Source organism: Euleptes europaea, chromosome 1 (assembly GCF_029931775.1).
Source record: "Euleptes europaea isolate rEulEur1 chromosome 1, rEulEur1.hap1, whole genome shotgun sequence".
NCBI classification, from domain to species: domain Eukaryota; kingdom Metazoa; phylum Chordata; class Lepidosauria; order Squamata; family Sphaerodactylidae; genus Euleptes; species Euleptes europaea.
The window spans coordinates 30,302,816-30,318,539 of NC_079312.1; the positions used below are offsets into that span (position 1 = coordinate 30,302,816).

Below are 15,724 nucleotides of genomic sequence, written 5' to 3' on the forward strand. Positions count from 1 at the left end.
CAGTGCCATAGAGTCCAGTTGCCAAAGCAGCCATTTTCTCCAGGTGAACTGATCTCTAGCGGCTGGAGATCAGTTGTAATAGCGGGAGATCTCCAGCTCGTACCTGGAAGTTGGCAATCCTACCTACAAGTAGCAGATTAAAGTATGCACACTAGGCAGATGTGTGCACATGGGCTCACTTTCCATAATGTGTACTGGTTGCAGAATTCAGTTTGTCCTGGTACACAACCGGAGAATCCTCAATTTTTTTTATTTTTGTGGCTTAAAATGCAATCCTGCCTATAATTTTTGCCTCACGAGGTACCTTTTCAACTAGACCATTATGGTGAAAGGCAACAGGGTACCTGCCGTAGTTAACGCTCTCTGTAGCCCTCACGTAGAGTGGCTGGGAATGCCGAAGTGCTTGGTATGTCGGGGCCATGGTGATGGAAAGGATCTAACTAGTACTTCTGATGTCCCCCAAACGAAGCCCCGTTGACAAGTCCTTGGATGTAAGATGATGCCCGAATCCCAACGGGAGGCAGCGGGGCCTCTCCTGTCTCGCTTTCCCAGCCTGAGGAGCTGCATTTGTTGTCAGCAATAAGAAATCTCGGGTAAAATCCTTTCAGAGTTGTCAGAGGGAAAGTGTGACCTCTCTTGGCCCTATCAAACTAACCGGCAAGTTTGGGAGAAGCGGCTGCATTACATCGCTCAATCGCTAATTAGGGGCTCCCTGTTGCCTGTTTTGTTCTAGCATGCCAGCGGTTTCTATGGCAACTTCAGAAGCAGATGCAGGAGCGATTTCACCGAAGAGTATCGTCAAGCAGCCCGGCCGCCACCTCCTGCCCGCTTCCTGCAGAGAATGAAGGTGAGTGGCCAGGCCCCTCCGGCTGGCCTCGGAAGGGCTCCCAAAGAAGACGAAAGGAAAGGCCCCACACAACTCCTTCACACTGGTCAGCCCTCCTTCCTGGTTGTTGATGGGCGTAAGTGGAAGGAAAGGGCTTGTGAATCTGTAGCTGGTCGGCCTCCTTTGGCACCGAGGGAGAATGAGATGCAGGGAACACTTTGTGGAACACACGAAGCTGTCTTATACTGAAGCAGACCCTTGGTCCATCAAAGTCAGTATTGTCTACTCAGTAGGGTTGCCAGCCTCCAGGTACTAGCTGGAGATCTCCTGCTATTACCACTGATCTCCAGCCGATAGAGATCAGTTCCTCTGGAGAAAATGGCCACTTTGGCGATTGGACTCTATGGCATTGAAGTCCCTCCCCTCCCCAAACCCTGCCCTCAAGCTCAGCCCCCAAAACCTCCCGCTGGTAGTGAAGAGGGGCCTGGCAACCCTACTATGAGCCCTCCTCTCTCTTCCCTCAGAATTAGCAAAGCAGATGGATGTGCATCAGTGGTGATTAACATTACACGCACCCACCTAGGTGAATTCCTTGAGGGAAAGAGAGAGAGAGAGTGCATCCAAGGGAGGGTTATGGCCGTAGCCCTGGATCCAGTTCACAGTAGCTAAGGGAGGGATTTGGCAGGACAGGAGGGCTAATTGGCCATGGTTCTATAATTCTGCTGTAGGGGTAGCTGAAGCCCTGTCAGATTGCTTGCGAGCATCAGTGGGCTGTGTGTTTGCAACACCAGAGCCGTCAGTCAAGATACGATTGATGGTAACAACCTTCCTACTCAGCCCCCTCCCACACCCAAAGCTTAATTTGAACTGGAGCATCTTAACAGAACTCCGCTCCTCTGTGGGGGGGAAACTATTTTTGTTAATTCCAGCAAGCCGCCTTTTGAATCTTGGCCCTTAGTCATCCTGTATGGCAAACCCATGCCCAGGGACACCTCTGCTGAGGACATCGGGATCTCAGCATTACAAGAATAAATATGTTGCTTGCTATGGAATAAAATGACTCTCTGATCAGGAAATACCCTTTTGGACCCTGGAGTAACATTTGTGCACTGGCTCTGGTCTTTTATGCATGGCTGTTTCCCTCGCCGTCACCCCTCCGACAACTTCGAATCTTTGTGTTGATTATGCCTGTTCCCGACCGTCAGAGGTCACCTGGCTCTGTGTGTTTCCCCGCGTTTCGAGAGACCTGCTTTATCTCGAATTTGAAAACGTGGGCAGCACACGGAGAAACGCAGGGGGAGAGCGAGGCGACCTCTGACGGTCAGAAACAACATGCATAATCAACACAAAGACCCAGAGTCATCGGAGGGGTGACAGCGAGTGAAACAGCCATGCATAAAAGACCTATGATCAATTTTATGAGATTGAATATCCTACTGCTGGAGCCTAGGTTGGGTGCAGTTAAAACAACTTCCAATTGCCAATGATGCCTGTAATTATTTGCTAATTATCCCCCTGCTGTTTTTCAAAAGAGATAAATCACATGTTAAGGGTCTGTGCGGCTGTTTCCCTCTCTGCCTCCTGTCATCTTGAAAGGGGTGTCCAAGCTGTTGCAGGCAGTTCGTTAATGCTTCAGACAGGAACCAGTCACCTTCTGCCACTGTTGTTTGAAAATATTCGCCCTGCTTTTAGGACACCTACCTACTGGGGCAGTAGCTTAGCTCTATTTAATTGCCTCAGCAAGATCTCTAGCAGTGTGTTGTGGATTAGAGTTCTGCTGCAACATCCCTGCTCCGACAGTGAGGGAGGCCTGGCGTCTGTCCTTTTTTTCCAGATAAAGGCAAGTTGCCTCTTAATTGTGTGTGTGTGTGTGTGTTAAGTGCCGTCAAGTCGCTTCCGACTCATGCCGACCCTATGAATCAACGTCCTCCAAAATGCCCTGTCTTTGACAGCCAGGTCTTGCAAATTGAGGGGGGCTATGGCTTCCTTTATTGAGTCCATCTATCTCTTGTTGGGTCTTCCTCTTTTCCTGCTGCCCTCAGCTTTTCCTAGCATGACTGTCTTTTCTAGTGACTCTTGCCTTCTCATAATGTCACCAAAGTACGATAGCCTCAGTTTAGTCCTTTTCACTTCTAGGGTCAGTTCAGTCTTGATTTGATCTATAACCCATTGATTTGTTTTTTTGGCAGTCCATGGTATCCATTAACACTCTCCTCCAACACCACATTTCAAAGGAGTCTACTCTCTTCCTTTTAGCTTTCTTCATGTTGTGGTGAGGGGAATGGAAGGAGATTGTAAGCCAGTTTGATTCTTCCTTAAGTGGGAGAGAAAGTCGGCGTATAAAAACCAACTCTTCTTCTATTCTTAATTCTTTCTCAGGACCCACTGCAGTTCAGTTATGAGGTAAAGTCCAGGCTGCGGCTCCTTGGTGCGTGAGCCCTGACTTTGCCTCAAACCCTGTCATTTTGCAGTGCTGCATTGGCAGGAAATGCAGAGATGCATTGTGACAACCACGGTGCATCGGCGTTTCGGAGATAATAATTTTCCTCCGTTCCTTTTTGTTTGCAAGGGAGATCTCACATTGGCGCTTATTTCATACAAGAAGGGAGAAGCCCTGTTTGGATCAATGGGAAATCTAATGTGATCCAGCAGATGTACAAGGGCTTCTGTTCCCCATTTTAAAAGTGTTTGGAAGATGGTGTTTCAACATGGGCAAACTTTCTTTCCCCTGCCTGCAGCAATGTTGCTATGACAAGCTGGGTCTGCAGCAATGCTGTCTTACTACACAGTTATTAAAGGTACGGGAGCCTTGCCCTTTGCCTGAGGGATGATCAGTTTGCAAGCCGCAGAGTCAGATACGACACCGACAGCATTTTATCTGGCCCCTAGCAATCCAATCACAGGATAATGAAGGTACAATGAAGTGGTTTGCTGACATTTTCACTTGTAAGGAATTTTTTTGTGATATTCCATGCTACATTTATCTCCTCCCCCCCCCCTGGTTTCATATGCCTGAGTACATGGGCTCCCCCTTGACCGTAGTTTAAGGATTTGATCACCAAAGAAGAGGCTAGTTTGTATGGTAAAAGATACCTCTGGCACCAGTATAACTATCCGTGGCCCTTGAGAGCAGAGAAGGGCAGGAGCCAGAATTCAGTGTTAGAGAACAGTTTGAATTCTGATAATCCCTGGGTTAGTTCCGGGTATCTCCCATTAAAGGATTCTGAAAATGGCAGGATTGGAAAAGACATCTTCCAGAAATCTTGGAGAGCCACTGCCATGCAGTGTACCAGGCTAAACGGACCAAAGGTCCAGCGTCACATGTTCAGAAGCTGGCTATACCTGCCCCATTGCACCTGACATCCCTATGCAATGGGTGGGCAAGGAGCTGGTTGGACTGGCTTTACAGTAACATTTAGGGTTGCCACCTGCTTGAAGGGGAAAAAAATGTCCTCTCCCTTTAATAGAAGTTTGATAGGATGCCATTTACCAGGTGATGTCATTTACCTCCGTGCCATGAAAAGATTCAGCTGTCCATTTCCACACTTTAAGTCCTTATTCAAGGGGCAGGACATTTTTCTCCAGGCCAGTTGGCAACCTAAACTGGGGTGCACTGATGCCTGACTGGACAGGTCTAAAGATTAAGTTTGTAGTCAGTTCTACACTAAGGGTCAAGTGATAGATGTCTAAGTACCTGGGCTTTTTTTAACGCACAGCAAACGGGAGGGTGGGGCCAATGGACAGAGGCCTAGGCCTCAGTTTTCTGCTGGTAAGCCCCCTCACCAGCTGGCTGAACAGCACTGGGGGAAGGGACCCCAAAGCAGGGATCCTCTGCCCCTGGCAGGGGTCTGGCAACCCAAGATGATGTTACTTCTATTGAGCGCTGGAAGTGATGTTAACGCATCACTAGGGTTGCCAACTTCCAGGTGCTGGCTGGAGAGCTCCTGCTATTACAACTGATCTCCAGCCGATACAGGTCAGTTCCCATGGAGAAAATGACTGCTTTGGCAATTGGCAGGGTTTGGGGAGGGGAGGAACTTCAGCGCCATAGAGTCCAGTTGCCAAAGTGGCCATTTTCTCCACGGGAACTGATCTCTGTCATCTGGAGATCAGTTGTAATAGCGGGAGATCTCCAGTCACCACCTGGAGATTGGCAACCCTAATCATGATAGACTCCACCATCCATGTCAGGGCATCAGGCACAGTACCAATTGTTTATGAGAGGGGAATCCTGTAAGAGCCCTCTCTAGACAGACAGGCTGAGATTGATTGTGATGAGTTGCTCTTAAAGAGACAGCCCCACTTGTACCCTTCAAAGCACGCTAGAAACAGCTACTCGTAGCTTATGGCAAGGAATTTGTTTGGCTAGTTTGGACCAATACGTGAAGGCTGCCTGTGCACCACCACCTCTTTGGCCTCACTTCCCACAGGATGCTTTGTGTGCCAGGAAAGGATTTTGAACATACCGAGGACACAGCCAAGAACAGAATAAGCTGCTGCTTCTGCTGCCAGCTTTCCAAGCCTCAATGAAATGACACAGTAAAGGGAGCCTTAGATCACTCCTGGAGGCAGATTGATTAAATTATTCTGCTAACAGAGTGTCCCTGGAAGATGACTATTTGCACAAGCGCCTGTCATTCTAGACAGAAACACTGAGCATTTCTGGAATTGAGAGAGAAGAGGACCTTGGTTAGGGTTGTCAGGTCCCTCTTTGCCACCAGCGGGAGATTTCTAGGGCAGAGCCTGAGGAGGGTAAGGTTTGGGGAGGGACTTCAATGCCATAGAGGCCAATTGCCAAAGTGGCCATTTCCCCCAGGTGAACTGATCTCTATCGGCTGGAGATCAATTGTAATAGCGGGAGTCTCAAGCTAGTACCTGGAGGTTATAACACAATGAGCAGCACGAAGGCTCAATCTTATCAGTCTTCCAGTACATTTATTCAAAAATCATAAACATACATTCTCAAATTCCTAACATACCTAACATTCCTAACACTGAAGTAATCTAACTTATTCAGTAAACTATTCAACACCAATATAGAATCAATATTTAAAGGTGTACATTCATCACAAAGTGTTCAAGGTGTAAATTCACCATATTTTTGAATAAACATTGTACTGGAAGACTGATACGATTGAGCCCTCGTTCTGCTCATTGGGTTATAGTCTGTTCACTTTTGCAGCATAGGTTTCTGCTTTGTTATATCAAGTACCTGGAGGTTGGCAACCGTATCCTTGGCTGAGCCCTTTTCAGGGCAAGGCCCTGTAGTGCTTACAGTTGCTAACTCTAGGTTGGGAAATCCCTGGAGATTTTTGGGGTAGAGCCTTAGGAGGGTGGGGTTTGGGGAGGGGAGGGACTTCAATGCCATAGAGTCCAATAGCCAAAGCGGCCATTTATCTCCAGGTGAACTGATCTCTATCGGCTGGAGATCAGTTGTAATAGCAGGAGATCTCCAGCTAGTACCTGGAGGATGGCAACCCTAGTAGCGCTACATTTTGAGGATGTAGTTTAGGGATGTGGCCCTTGTATACCTAGAAACAGGAAGATTTCTTGCTTTTTTGAATTTCAATTCTTTGCTATTAGATTTAAATGTTATAATTCAAATGTCATTATATTTTGTAATCGGTTTATCGACTGACTGCATAGTTAGATTGAATTTGCAGTCCGTATTGAGTTCCAGTGAGAAAGTTAGACTATAAATGAAAATAAATATAATAAAGTAACTATTGATAGAAAGCTATGCAGAAAGGAGATAAGCTGTTATCTCTTTACAAGGCTAGCCAAGTCAATATAACTATACTACATTGTAGAAATAATAATCTTTTGACTGATTTCAAAACACAAGAGTAAAATTTCTAGTCCTCATAGTAGGATTGAGAACTCTAGGTTAGGCAATTTCTAGAGTGCTGGGGGTTGAGCATGAAGAGGGCAGGATTTGGGAGGAGAGGGACCTAAGGGAGGTATTGAGACCACCCTCCAAAGCATCCATTTTCTCCAGGGGAACTGATCTCTGTCATTAGGGTTGCCATCCTCCAGGTACTGGAGATCTCATGCTATTACAACTGATCTCCGACCGATAGTTCCCCTGGAGAAAATGGCCACTTTGGCAATTGGACTCTATGCATTAAAGTCCCTCCCCTCCCTCCTCAGGCTCCGACCCAAAAATGTCCAGGTATTTCCCAGCCCAGAGCTGGCAACACTATCTGTCATCTGTAGATCAATTGTAATTTTGGGAGATCTTCAGGCCCCACTTGGAGATTGGCAACCCTTACCTGTGATTTGGGTTAACAAATGAAAATGAATTCCTAATCGCTGGCAATTTGTAGCCTTTGCTCTGAGCTGGGTTTGCCCAGTTTTAAAAAGGGACCACTGTCTGTATCAGCTCTCACAATAATATCAGATGACCTCTATCACCCCACTGTAACTGAATCTGATTACTGTGATGGCGAGGTGTCCCCCCCCCACCTGTCCTTCAAGTCTGTTCCCATCAAAAGGCAGGCAGTAGGCCAAGACGTCTATGTGCTTCTACGGATTGCCATTCCATATTTACTATGTGGTTTTGTCATGCCCAAAACCTCTTTCCAGCCTAAATTATTGATTATGCCTGGTGGTGCTTTATTTAGTTTTATCATCCATCATCTATCCATCTGAAGGTGCAACCAGACCAGTATGCTTGAAATATTCATGCATTTAATTTGTTTTGTTCTTTGCTCTGCCACAGTTGCCCATGGGATATATGTGCTTCCTCCTTTCTGTAACCACAGTGGTTTCAATCTGCTTTCCTGCAATAATATTGAATGTACTCCATTGCACTCATTTGCCTGCGTACACAACAATATAGTTAATAGCGAAGTGAGCACAACCTTGAGACAATCATGAAGCATCTGGGTTAAGGTGTTGTGAGGCAGACAAGTTTAGCCTCTTCCCAAATAATTTTTCTTTTTCAATCCACAGGTGAAATTAGTTAGCTATTTATGTTGAATGGGTGCGTGGGTACAACTTTATTTTATATACAGTTACTGGGATACTTACGCTCCCACTTTTCTCCTCAAAGGGGACCCAAAGTGTCTTACATTACTGTTGTCTCCTCCATTTTATCCTTTCAACAGGTTAGGCTGAGAGTGACTAGTAGGCTCGCCATTTGTCCGCCTGCTGTGCAATATTGCCTGCCCTCAGCTCCAATCTCCTGTTCTCAAGAAACTGAGAATCAGGAGGGGGGAAATCCACATCGACAGTCTAGGAATTTCCCAATGTCTCTATGGACTTGATCACAGAGATTGGGAAAATTCCTAGAGCATCACTTGGAAATGATATCACAACTCCCCCCCCCCAAACTCTACCCTCCCCTGGCACCACCTTCAAAATCTCTTGGCAGTTGCCAAGGCATGCTTGGAACCCTACTGGCCCAGGATCTTCCAGTGAGCTTCCACGATAGACTGGAGATTCAAACCTGGGCGCCATTTGAATTTGAACAGGGAACCATCCAATATAAACATACTAGTGTGGAAGATGAAGAGGAGAAAGACCAGATGCAAAATGGCTCATGCTTAAAACACACACACACACACACACACACACAAGACAATGAAGCATAGATTATACAGCACCACCTTCATGCATTACTATGTGTGATGTTGCAAAACTGTTGTGCACATGCTGAAGGAGTCAGTAACTACCTTCTCTTATCTCATTGGCGCCTTTCCTATGAACTAAGTAAATCAGGCTCCCCAACCTTCTTGAGACTATGGGCACTTTTGCAGTTTCAAGAACGATGTGGGTGCCACAACAAAATGGCTGTCATGGGAGGGGGGTGTAAAGCCAACCACACAATGGCTGCCATAGATGCTGGGGTCAATCACGATCCAAGCCGAATGTCCTGCTATGACAGAGTTAGCTGTTTCCTAGTACATGATCTCTGCAGACACAGAAGTGACGCACGCCTCTGGGGCTCTTCTGAAACACCTTCTGCTTCAATTAGATGAAAGACAGGACTTGCTCTTTGCTTTTGGGAAGCAGGAAGTAGGCACCAGGAAACACATTGGTTGGCTCCATGTAGAGGTGCCAGTGCAGCTTGGGAACTTGTTGGAGATACGGGGGCAGTGCCTGGGGAGAGCAGAATTGGTGGGGGGGGGCAGGCATCTCAGTGGGGATCTGATGCCGTTAGAGCCCAGGTTTCAAAGCTGCCATTTCCTCCAGTGCAACTGATCCCTGTAGTCTGGAGATGAGCTGTAACTCTGGGAGAACTCCAGGCGCCACCTTGATGTTGGTAACCTTAGCTCCATGGCACCCACAAGCACCATACTAGAAATCTCTGAAGGAGATTGTTGTGATTATTCCATTCTTCAAGAACTGTGCTTGAAAAGTAGGTACCTGTCAGAAATGCAGACACAGATGGGGCTTTTTATCATACAAGGTGGGCATGCAAGAAGTTAAAGAAGTTTTGGAGAGATGTAAACTCTGAAATACAAAAAAACCCTAAAGATAAAATTTGCACTGGACCCAAAAATGATGTTGTTGGGAATTTTACCATCCAACATACCAAAATTTGTGGAAGAGCTGGCAAGATATATGATAACAGCAGCAAGAGTTGTTATAGCAAAGTGGAAACCATCCAGAAGCCCAGACACTGAAAACTGGAAAGATAAATTAGCAGAGTATGCAGTTATGGCTAAGCCAACCAACTAAGTAAATAAAAAAATCTAAGGAAGATTTAAAAAAAAGGGAATTGTATTTCTTATATGCTTAGAAAGCTATGTATAGATTAAAAAATGTCTCGTTATAAGATAGGGAGATATCAAATTTTGCTATTAGGTATAAACATTCTAGTAATTTTAAGCTGAAGGACCAAATATATTAGGAAAAGTGTATTTGTTTTATAGTGGATTGTGGCTATAATAAGGTATTGAATTAAGGCAAGGTTAAAATATTTAGGTTATGACCTAAAAGTTAGTATAAAGGAAAGTCTGTTATTATGTTTAGATTTTCTGTTATAAGATGGAATATATATGGAACTTAACTATCAAATGATATGTTTACCCTGAGAAAATAGGTCTCGGTATATTGTAGCACTAAGTCATTTTCTTTTTCTTGTTTTGTGTAGAGTCTTGTGATGTTTGCAGGTGGTGTATTGTGATGTATTTTGTTTTGTATCTTATTAAAATTAAAATAAACTCTTTTAAAAAAGAAAAGAAAAGCAGGTACTTTTACAGTACCACATGAACATGTGAGTCTGCCTTCTACTGAATCAGACCCTTGGTCCATCAAAGTCAGCACTTTCTACTCAGACCGGCAGCGGCTCTCCCGAGGTCTCAGGCAGGGGTCTTTCACATCACCTACCTAGTCCCTTTAACTGGAGGTTCTGGGGATTGAACCTGGGACCTTCTGCACGCCGAGCAGAGACTCTACCACTGAGCCACAGCCCCTCCCCATACATAACTCACATATAACTCAGGCCTTCAGTGAACTGGGTTGTGAACCCAGATCTCCCATGTTCAAGTCCAGTACAAGAGCCAACTCACATAATGTTTTGAAAATGGGCAGCTATATGGTTAAGCCAACGCTTGTTGACCTTTGTAGTGGATTCTGGCATGCTAAATGGTCTTCTGAGTGATGCAACGCAAGCAAATCAACAGCTTGTTTCAACACACAGTAGAAAATAGTCAAGTAGACCGATCCAGAATGTGGGGAGCTGCAATACTGACACGCCCCTTATCTAACTCTTCACAAGGCTAGCTAACCTTGCCAAAGAAATCAAACCGTGATGCCTTCACTATCTTCAAATGATAGTAATTGTGTGAATTGCCACTATTGATAATCTACATTTGGGGGCTGAGCAGTTCTGTAGAACACAATGACAAGCCGAAAACCGGGTGGTTGGATCCCAAGGAGTATCCCCTGTGTCCGTGACAGAGGATGCTTATTGGGGTTGCCATGGTGATAAAGCTTCCGGCCCTCCTGGGGAGGGGCTGTGGCTCAGTGGCAGAGCATCTGCTTTGCATGCAGATGGTCCCATGTTTGATATCTGGCTTCTCCAATTTAAATGGTCAGGTGATGTAAAAGATTTTCATCTAAGGCTCGCTGCCAGTCTGAGTAGGCAATACTGACCTTGATGGACCAATGGTCTGAGTCGATATAAGGCAGCTTTATGTGTTCATGTGAAATGGCTCATGAATTGTGGCTTAATCATCAGCGGATGACAAGGAATTCTTGGCTGCCCCAGTTATCTGCTGTATAGATCACACCCACCTTCTAAGAGGCAGATGTTATTTTATCATTCAAATGTGCTGATTCCTTTGAAACTAGCCCAGATTACCCGTGTCCCTGCTGCAATATCCTTCTATTGACTGCTTTCCCTGTACATTTTCCATATGTTACTACAAAGACAGTGTACGTTGGTAGTGCTTTCTCTAGAAGGAACCGGCCTTCCAAAGACTTCCTGAAAACAGAAAGCATGAAGCGATACTGACAGCTCTTTCAACTTCACGCGACATTCTGTAGCAGTTTGACATATTTCCTTGTACTCCTCACCAGGACTACCGTTTATAAAACGTTCACATTGGTTCCAATGTATGTGATGGAGGACGGAGGAGGGGAGAATGCGATCCAGAGAAGCCATGCATGATATTCTCAGCTCCTGATTTAGGCAGCTAAGCCTTGGGGGCATCGCATCCTGTCATCAAGCATTGTTGTTTATAAGAGCAAACCCTGTCCCCACTCCGTCGGTAGAGTTTCAGGCGGTACATGTTGCAGGAGACTAATCTGTGTTCTTGTGCCATTTTCAAGGAAACCCCTTCCAAGCACATATTCTCCAAGCACGACAACAGGCATGCCTTCCCGGGATCAGCGCTGTGCTTTGAGAACGTGAGTGCGCCGGGCCAAGGAGGAAGGGAGGAAAGGGGAGGGAGGCTCGCGGGCCCTTTCCTCTTCTGCAGCAGGAGAGCTGGCAGAGAAGTTAATCAGAGTAGCGCTTGATTAGAGCCATCATTTTCATCCCTAATGTGATTAGCTCTCCCTTGGGAACCTTCAGGGCTCCTCCAGGAACTGATGGTGCCAACTGGCTGCCTGGAAGGAAGGACAGTTAAGAACTCTTGCCTCTCCACCACACACACACACGCACCCCATGCTTCATGGAGCACCCAAAAGCTGGAAAAAGCACAGTCGTTAAGTGCCCATAGCACAGCTATGAATGCGATGGGTGCCTGCCAAACAGCACCATCCTAAGGAGAGCAAACCTTTTCTATAGCCATTGGGCTTAGGAGGTAACTGTACTAAGGATAGCACTGCAATACCCTAAACCAGGGGTGTCTAACAAGGATCGAGGGCGGAATCCGGCCCCTTGGAGTTCTTATCTGGCCAGCGAACCAGCTGAAGCAGCCACCCCCTCCCAGTCCCACTCTGGGCTGGCGATAGGGTTGCCAACCTCCAGGTAGTAGCTGGAAATCTCCTGCTATTACAACTAATCTCCAGCCGATAGAGAGCAGTTCACCTGGAGAAAAGGGCCGCTTTGGCAACTGGACTCTATGGCATCGAAGTCCCTCCCCTCTCCAAACCCCGCCCTCCTCAGGCTCTGCCCCAAAAACCTCCTGCCGGTAGCGAAGAGGGACCTGACAACCCTAGCTGGCGAGGCATGGCCCGGCCCAACCAAGTGGCGTTTATGTTGTATCCGGCCCTCGTAACAATTGAGTTTGACACGCCTGCTCTAAACAGTCAGGATCAGTCTCCATGAAATGATGAGCAGTAGGATCAACATTGGGCTGCCCCACACTGTCGGACTGCGTTCCCACCTATATTCAGTTTTGCTGGGTACAGAAATTTGACTTAAAAAAAAAAGAGATCAGACTATTCACATCCTCTGAAGCCCAGTGCAATTTCCTAAAAGATAGTTCCACTAATCACCTCAAGTGTATAAGGCTAGTGGAGCAGATAGTACTTTAGAGCATAAAAATTGGGCAGATGGGCATGAGATGCGCATTTATGGCACACTGAACATCCTCTGGAGTGATGGCTGAAGGACGGTCGTGTTCCAGACCATGCGCTGGGAAGAGGGGTTTTAAACCCGTGGTGAAAGCAACCACAATATTTTAAAGAGCAGCCACAGCAGATTCCGCCCTTACGGTGTGAGCACATTGCAGCCAGATTCCAACTAGACCAACGTTGAATTTTCTGTCACGATTGCCCCTCTGCTCACACAGCTGCTGGCTTTTAAAGAAAAATCTCGTTTAAAACTATACTTGTACGTCTGTTCATTTTCATGCCCATTCTTCACTTTTTCCTCTTCTCCAAATCCCCTCCCCAAAAGATACATGCCAGCTCATCCATGCTACTGGACTAGCACAAGGGCGCCCCCGACAAGCAGCTTTCTTCCAGCTCATAGTGGGAATGTATAGGGTTGTGATTTTTTTTTTCCACTCCAGAGCTCACTCTGGAAGAGAAACATATCCACTGATTGAACACATTAAGGCCGTTTATGCATGGGAGTTTTACCTGAGGTTCGTTGTTCGCTGGACCCGCATCTTCCTGTTGTGAGTCTATGCACCAACAGTCTCCAAGCTCAATTCAAGTTCCTGCCACTTTAAATGCTGCTTTGTAATTGGCTTACTTTGTACAGCTTACTGTGAGAGAAAATCCCCCCCAAACCCAACTGCTGCATAAAAAAGCATTTTAAGAACAAAAAACAAAAAACAGAGCAATCTGAAAGGGAGGGGGGAGAAATCCAAGCCTTGGTTTTAAAAAGCCTTTCTTCTGCTCAGAAGGAGCTCTGAGGAAGTAGGAAGCATTGGAATCCCTGCCTCTGGACATGCTGCTTTGTAACTGGCTGTGAGAGAAACCAAGCTTGCGTGTCCCATACTTTGCCTTATGCTCGGGGATTTCACCCTGGCTGAACTCAGGGTAGAGGGAAGAATCGGGTTAACAGAGGAACGGGAAGGTCCAGGATTTGTGAGGGCTGGGCACAAGGTCATTTCTAATGGAGAGAAAACTCATGCATAACTCCAAGGAACAACTGAGACAGATCGGGGGCGAACGTGAGTGAAAGTACCTATGCATAAATAATCTAATAGCACTTTCCTTCTCCCAGCTCTAAAAATGTTATACCTGTCTTCCACTGTGACGACTTCCTGGTCCCTCCCCGCTCTATGATTACAGTGATTTGTTAGATGGTTTTGTCACATAATCGAATTAACCAACCACAATGAAAGCTTGAACAGTCTGGATCTTGTTCCGTGGCAGGGCTTGGGGCGGAAGAGAATCGAGGGGAGCCTGCCCAGCACCCAGAACCTTATAGACTGGATCCCCCTGAAGGAGGAGCTGCAACGTGAGAGGCCGCTCGTCTCAAGCTACCAGGCTGACTTCAGCACCAGAGACCAAGTCCCCCAGATGTTAGTTCCTCGTAACCAAGGGCGAGGGCCGCCCCTCTACCGCACACCCAGCACCACCTACCAGCACACATACCGGAGCTTCTCCTTGCACAATCCCATCCTCGGGGTGTTAAAAGAGCAGGAGGTGGCCAAAAACCCTGGCCCCGCCGCGCCTGCTCCTCCCACCTCGAGCGAGCCCACCATTCCCATGTCAAGTGAGCCCACCACCAAAGAGGCCAGGAGCAGCCCAGAAGCTCTTGCACCAGGAACCTCCAACAGGCACTGCTTGCGCCACAGGCCAGGGCGGCTGACGGTGTCCGACTGTTTGCACTGGTACAATTGCTGAGCACGCGTCTGATATCACCTCCGCCTCAGGATAGCCTAAATGCTCCTTTGTAGGAGGGGAAAAAACCCAAAATATTAAAATCTTGCTGGTCTGTAGGGTATCTGCTAGGCATGGCACCACCAGAGAAGGGCCTGTCGAGTTCTGTATTTTCCATCCACCCAAAAACGTCCTGCGGCCAGAAGGAGTGTCAACGTGGTTAGGGGGAGCGGGTGGGGAGAGTATTGCTTTGCTGTAAGAAGGATGCTTTTGCCAGATGTGAGTTCTGTATATCTGCCTACAGAAAATATCATTACCGCACCATTGACTTTTAAGTGAGAGGATTCAAGGAGGGCCTGCTAAGGCATTTCTGTCAGGTGGTAAAGGTGTAGAAGCTGGTAAAGGTGAGATTGAGGGTTCACGAGGGGCAAAGCTGCTTTCTTCCTCAGAAACTACTTGAGCCTTTGCACAGTCAGAAGTGAACTTAAGAATGCCCTTTAGCCTCCCTTAAAACAACTGTGAATGGCTCGACTATAGTTTACTAAATACAGGAGCCTGCATAGGAAGGGATCCAATACGGCACACCTACATGTGGGACAGTGTCTGAACAGAGCTGTCACCTTGCCTGTGTCTTCTGCTGTGTCCCTAACAGCGCTCAGCTTCTCAAGAGAAAGGTCATCTGGGAGCCCAAATCAGGATCCTAGGCCAAAACGTGAAGGCTCTTATCCAGTTGGCCTGGAAAATGCCTGAGGAGCAATCTCAGGACACCCACTGAGCCTGTTCCTTTCGGCTCTGCCCTTCCACTGCACCCGGCATTGCCTGCTCCCTGGACTGTTTCACCATTTCCCCCTATACTCATATTGTCCAAAAACATCCCATGTACCTAGCTTCCGATTCTCATGCTCCCAATGCTGCCTTGAGCAGGTTTTCTGGAGAGGCGGTAACAGACCTTTTCTCGATAAATGGAATACTGTGTCCAGTTTTGAGCTCCACAATTTAAGAAGGATGTTGACAAGTTGGAGCGTGTCCAGAGGAGGGCGACCAGAATGGTCAGAGGTCTGGAATCCATGCCCTTTGAAGAGAGACTTAGGGAGTTAGGTTTGTTTAGTTTGGAGAAGAGAAGGTTGAGGGGAGACATGATAGCCATGTTTGAATATTTGAAGGGATGTCATGTTGATGAGGGAAGTAGCTTGTTCTCTGTTACTCCAGAGACTAGGACAC

General features: G+C 46.8%; 1 protein-coding gene across 1 annotated transcript; it reads left to right on the forward strand.

Moving 5' to 3' along the window:
* The first annotated feature begins 452 nt into the window (after window positions 1-452).
* C1H3orf84 (chromosome 1 C3orf84 homolog) lies at window positions 453-14,527 on the forward strand. Its single transcript, XM_056846607.1, has 4 exons — window positions 453-491; window positions 734-847; window positions 11,609-11,686; window positions 14,054-14,527. Exons 1-4 carry the CDS (start codon window positions 453-455, stop codon window positions 14,525-14,527), a joined length of 705 nt encoding a protein of 234 aa, XP_056702585.1.
* The last annotated feature ends 1,197 nt before the right edge of the window (window positions 14,528-15,724 follow it).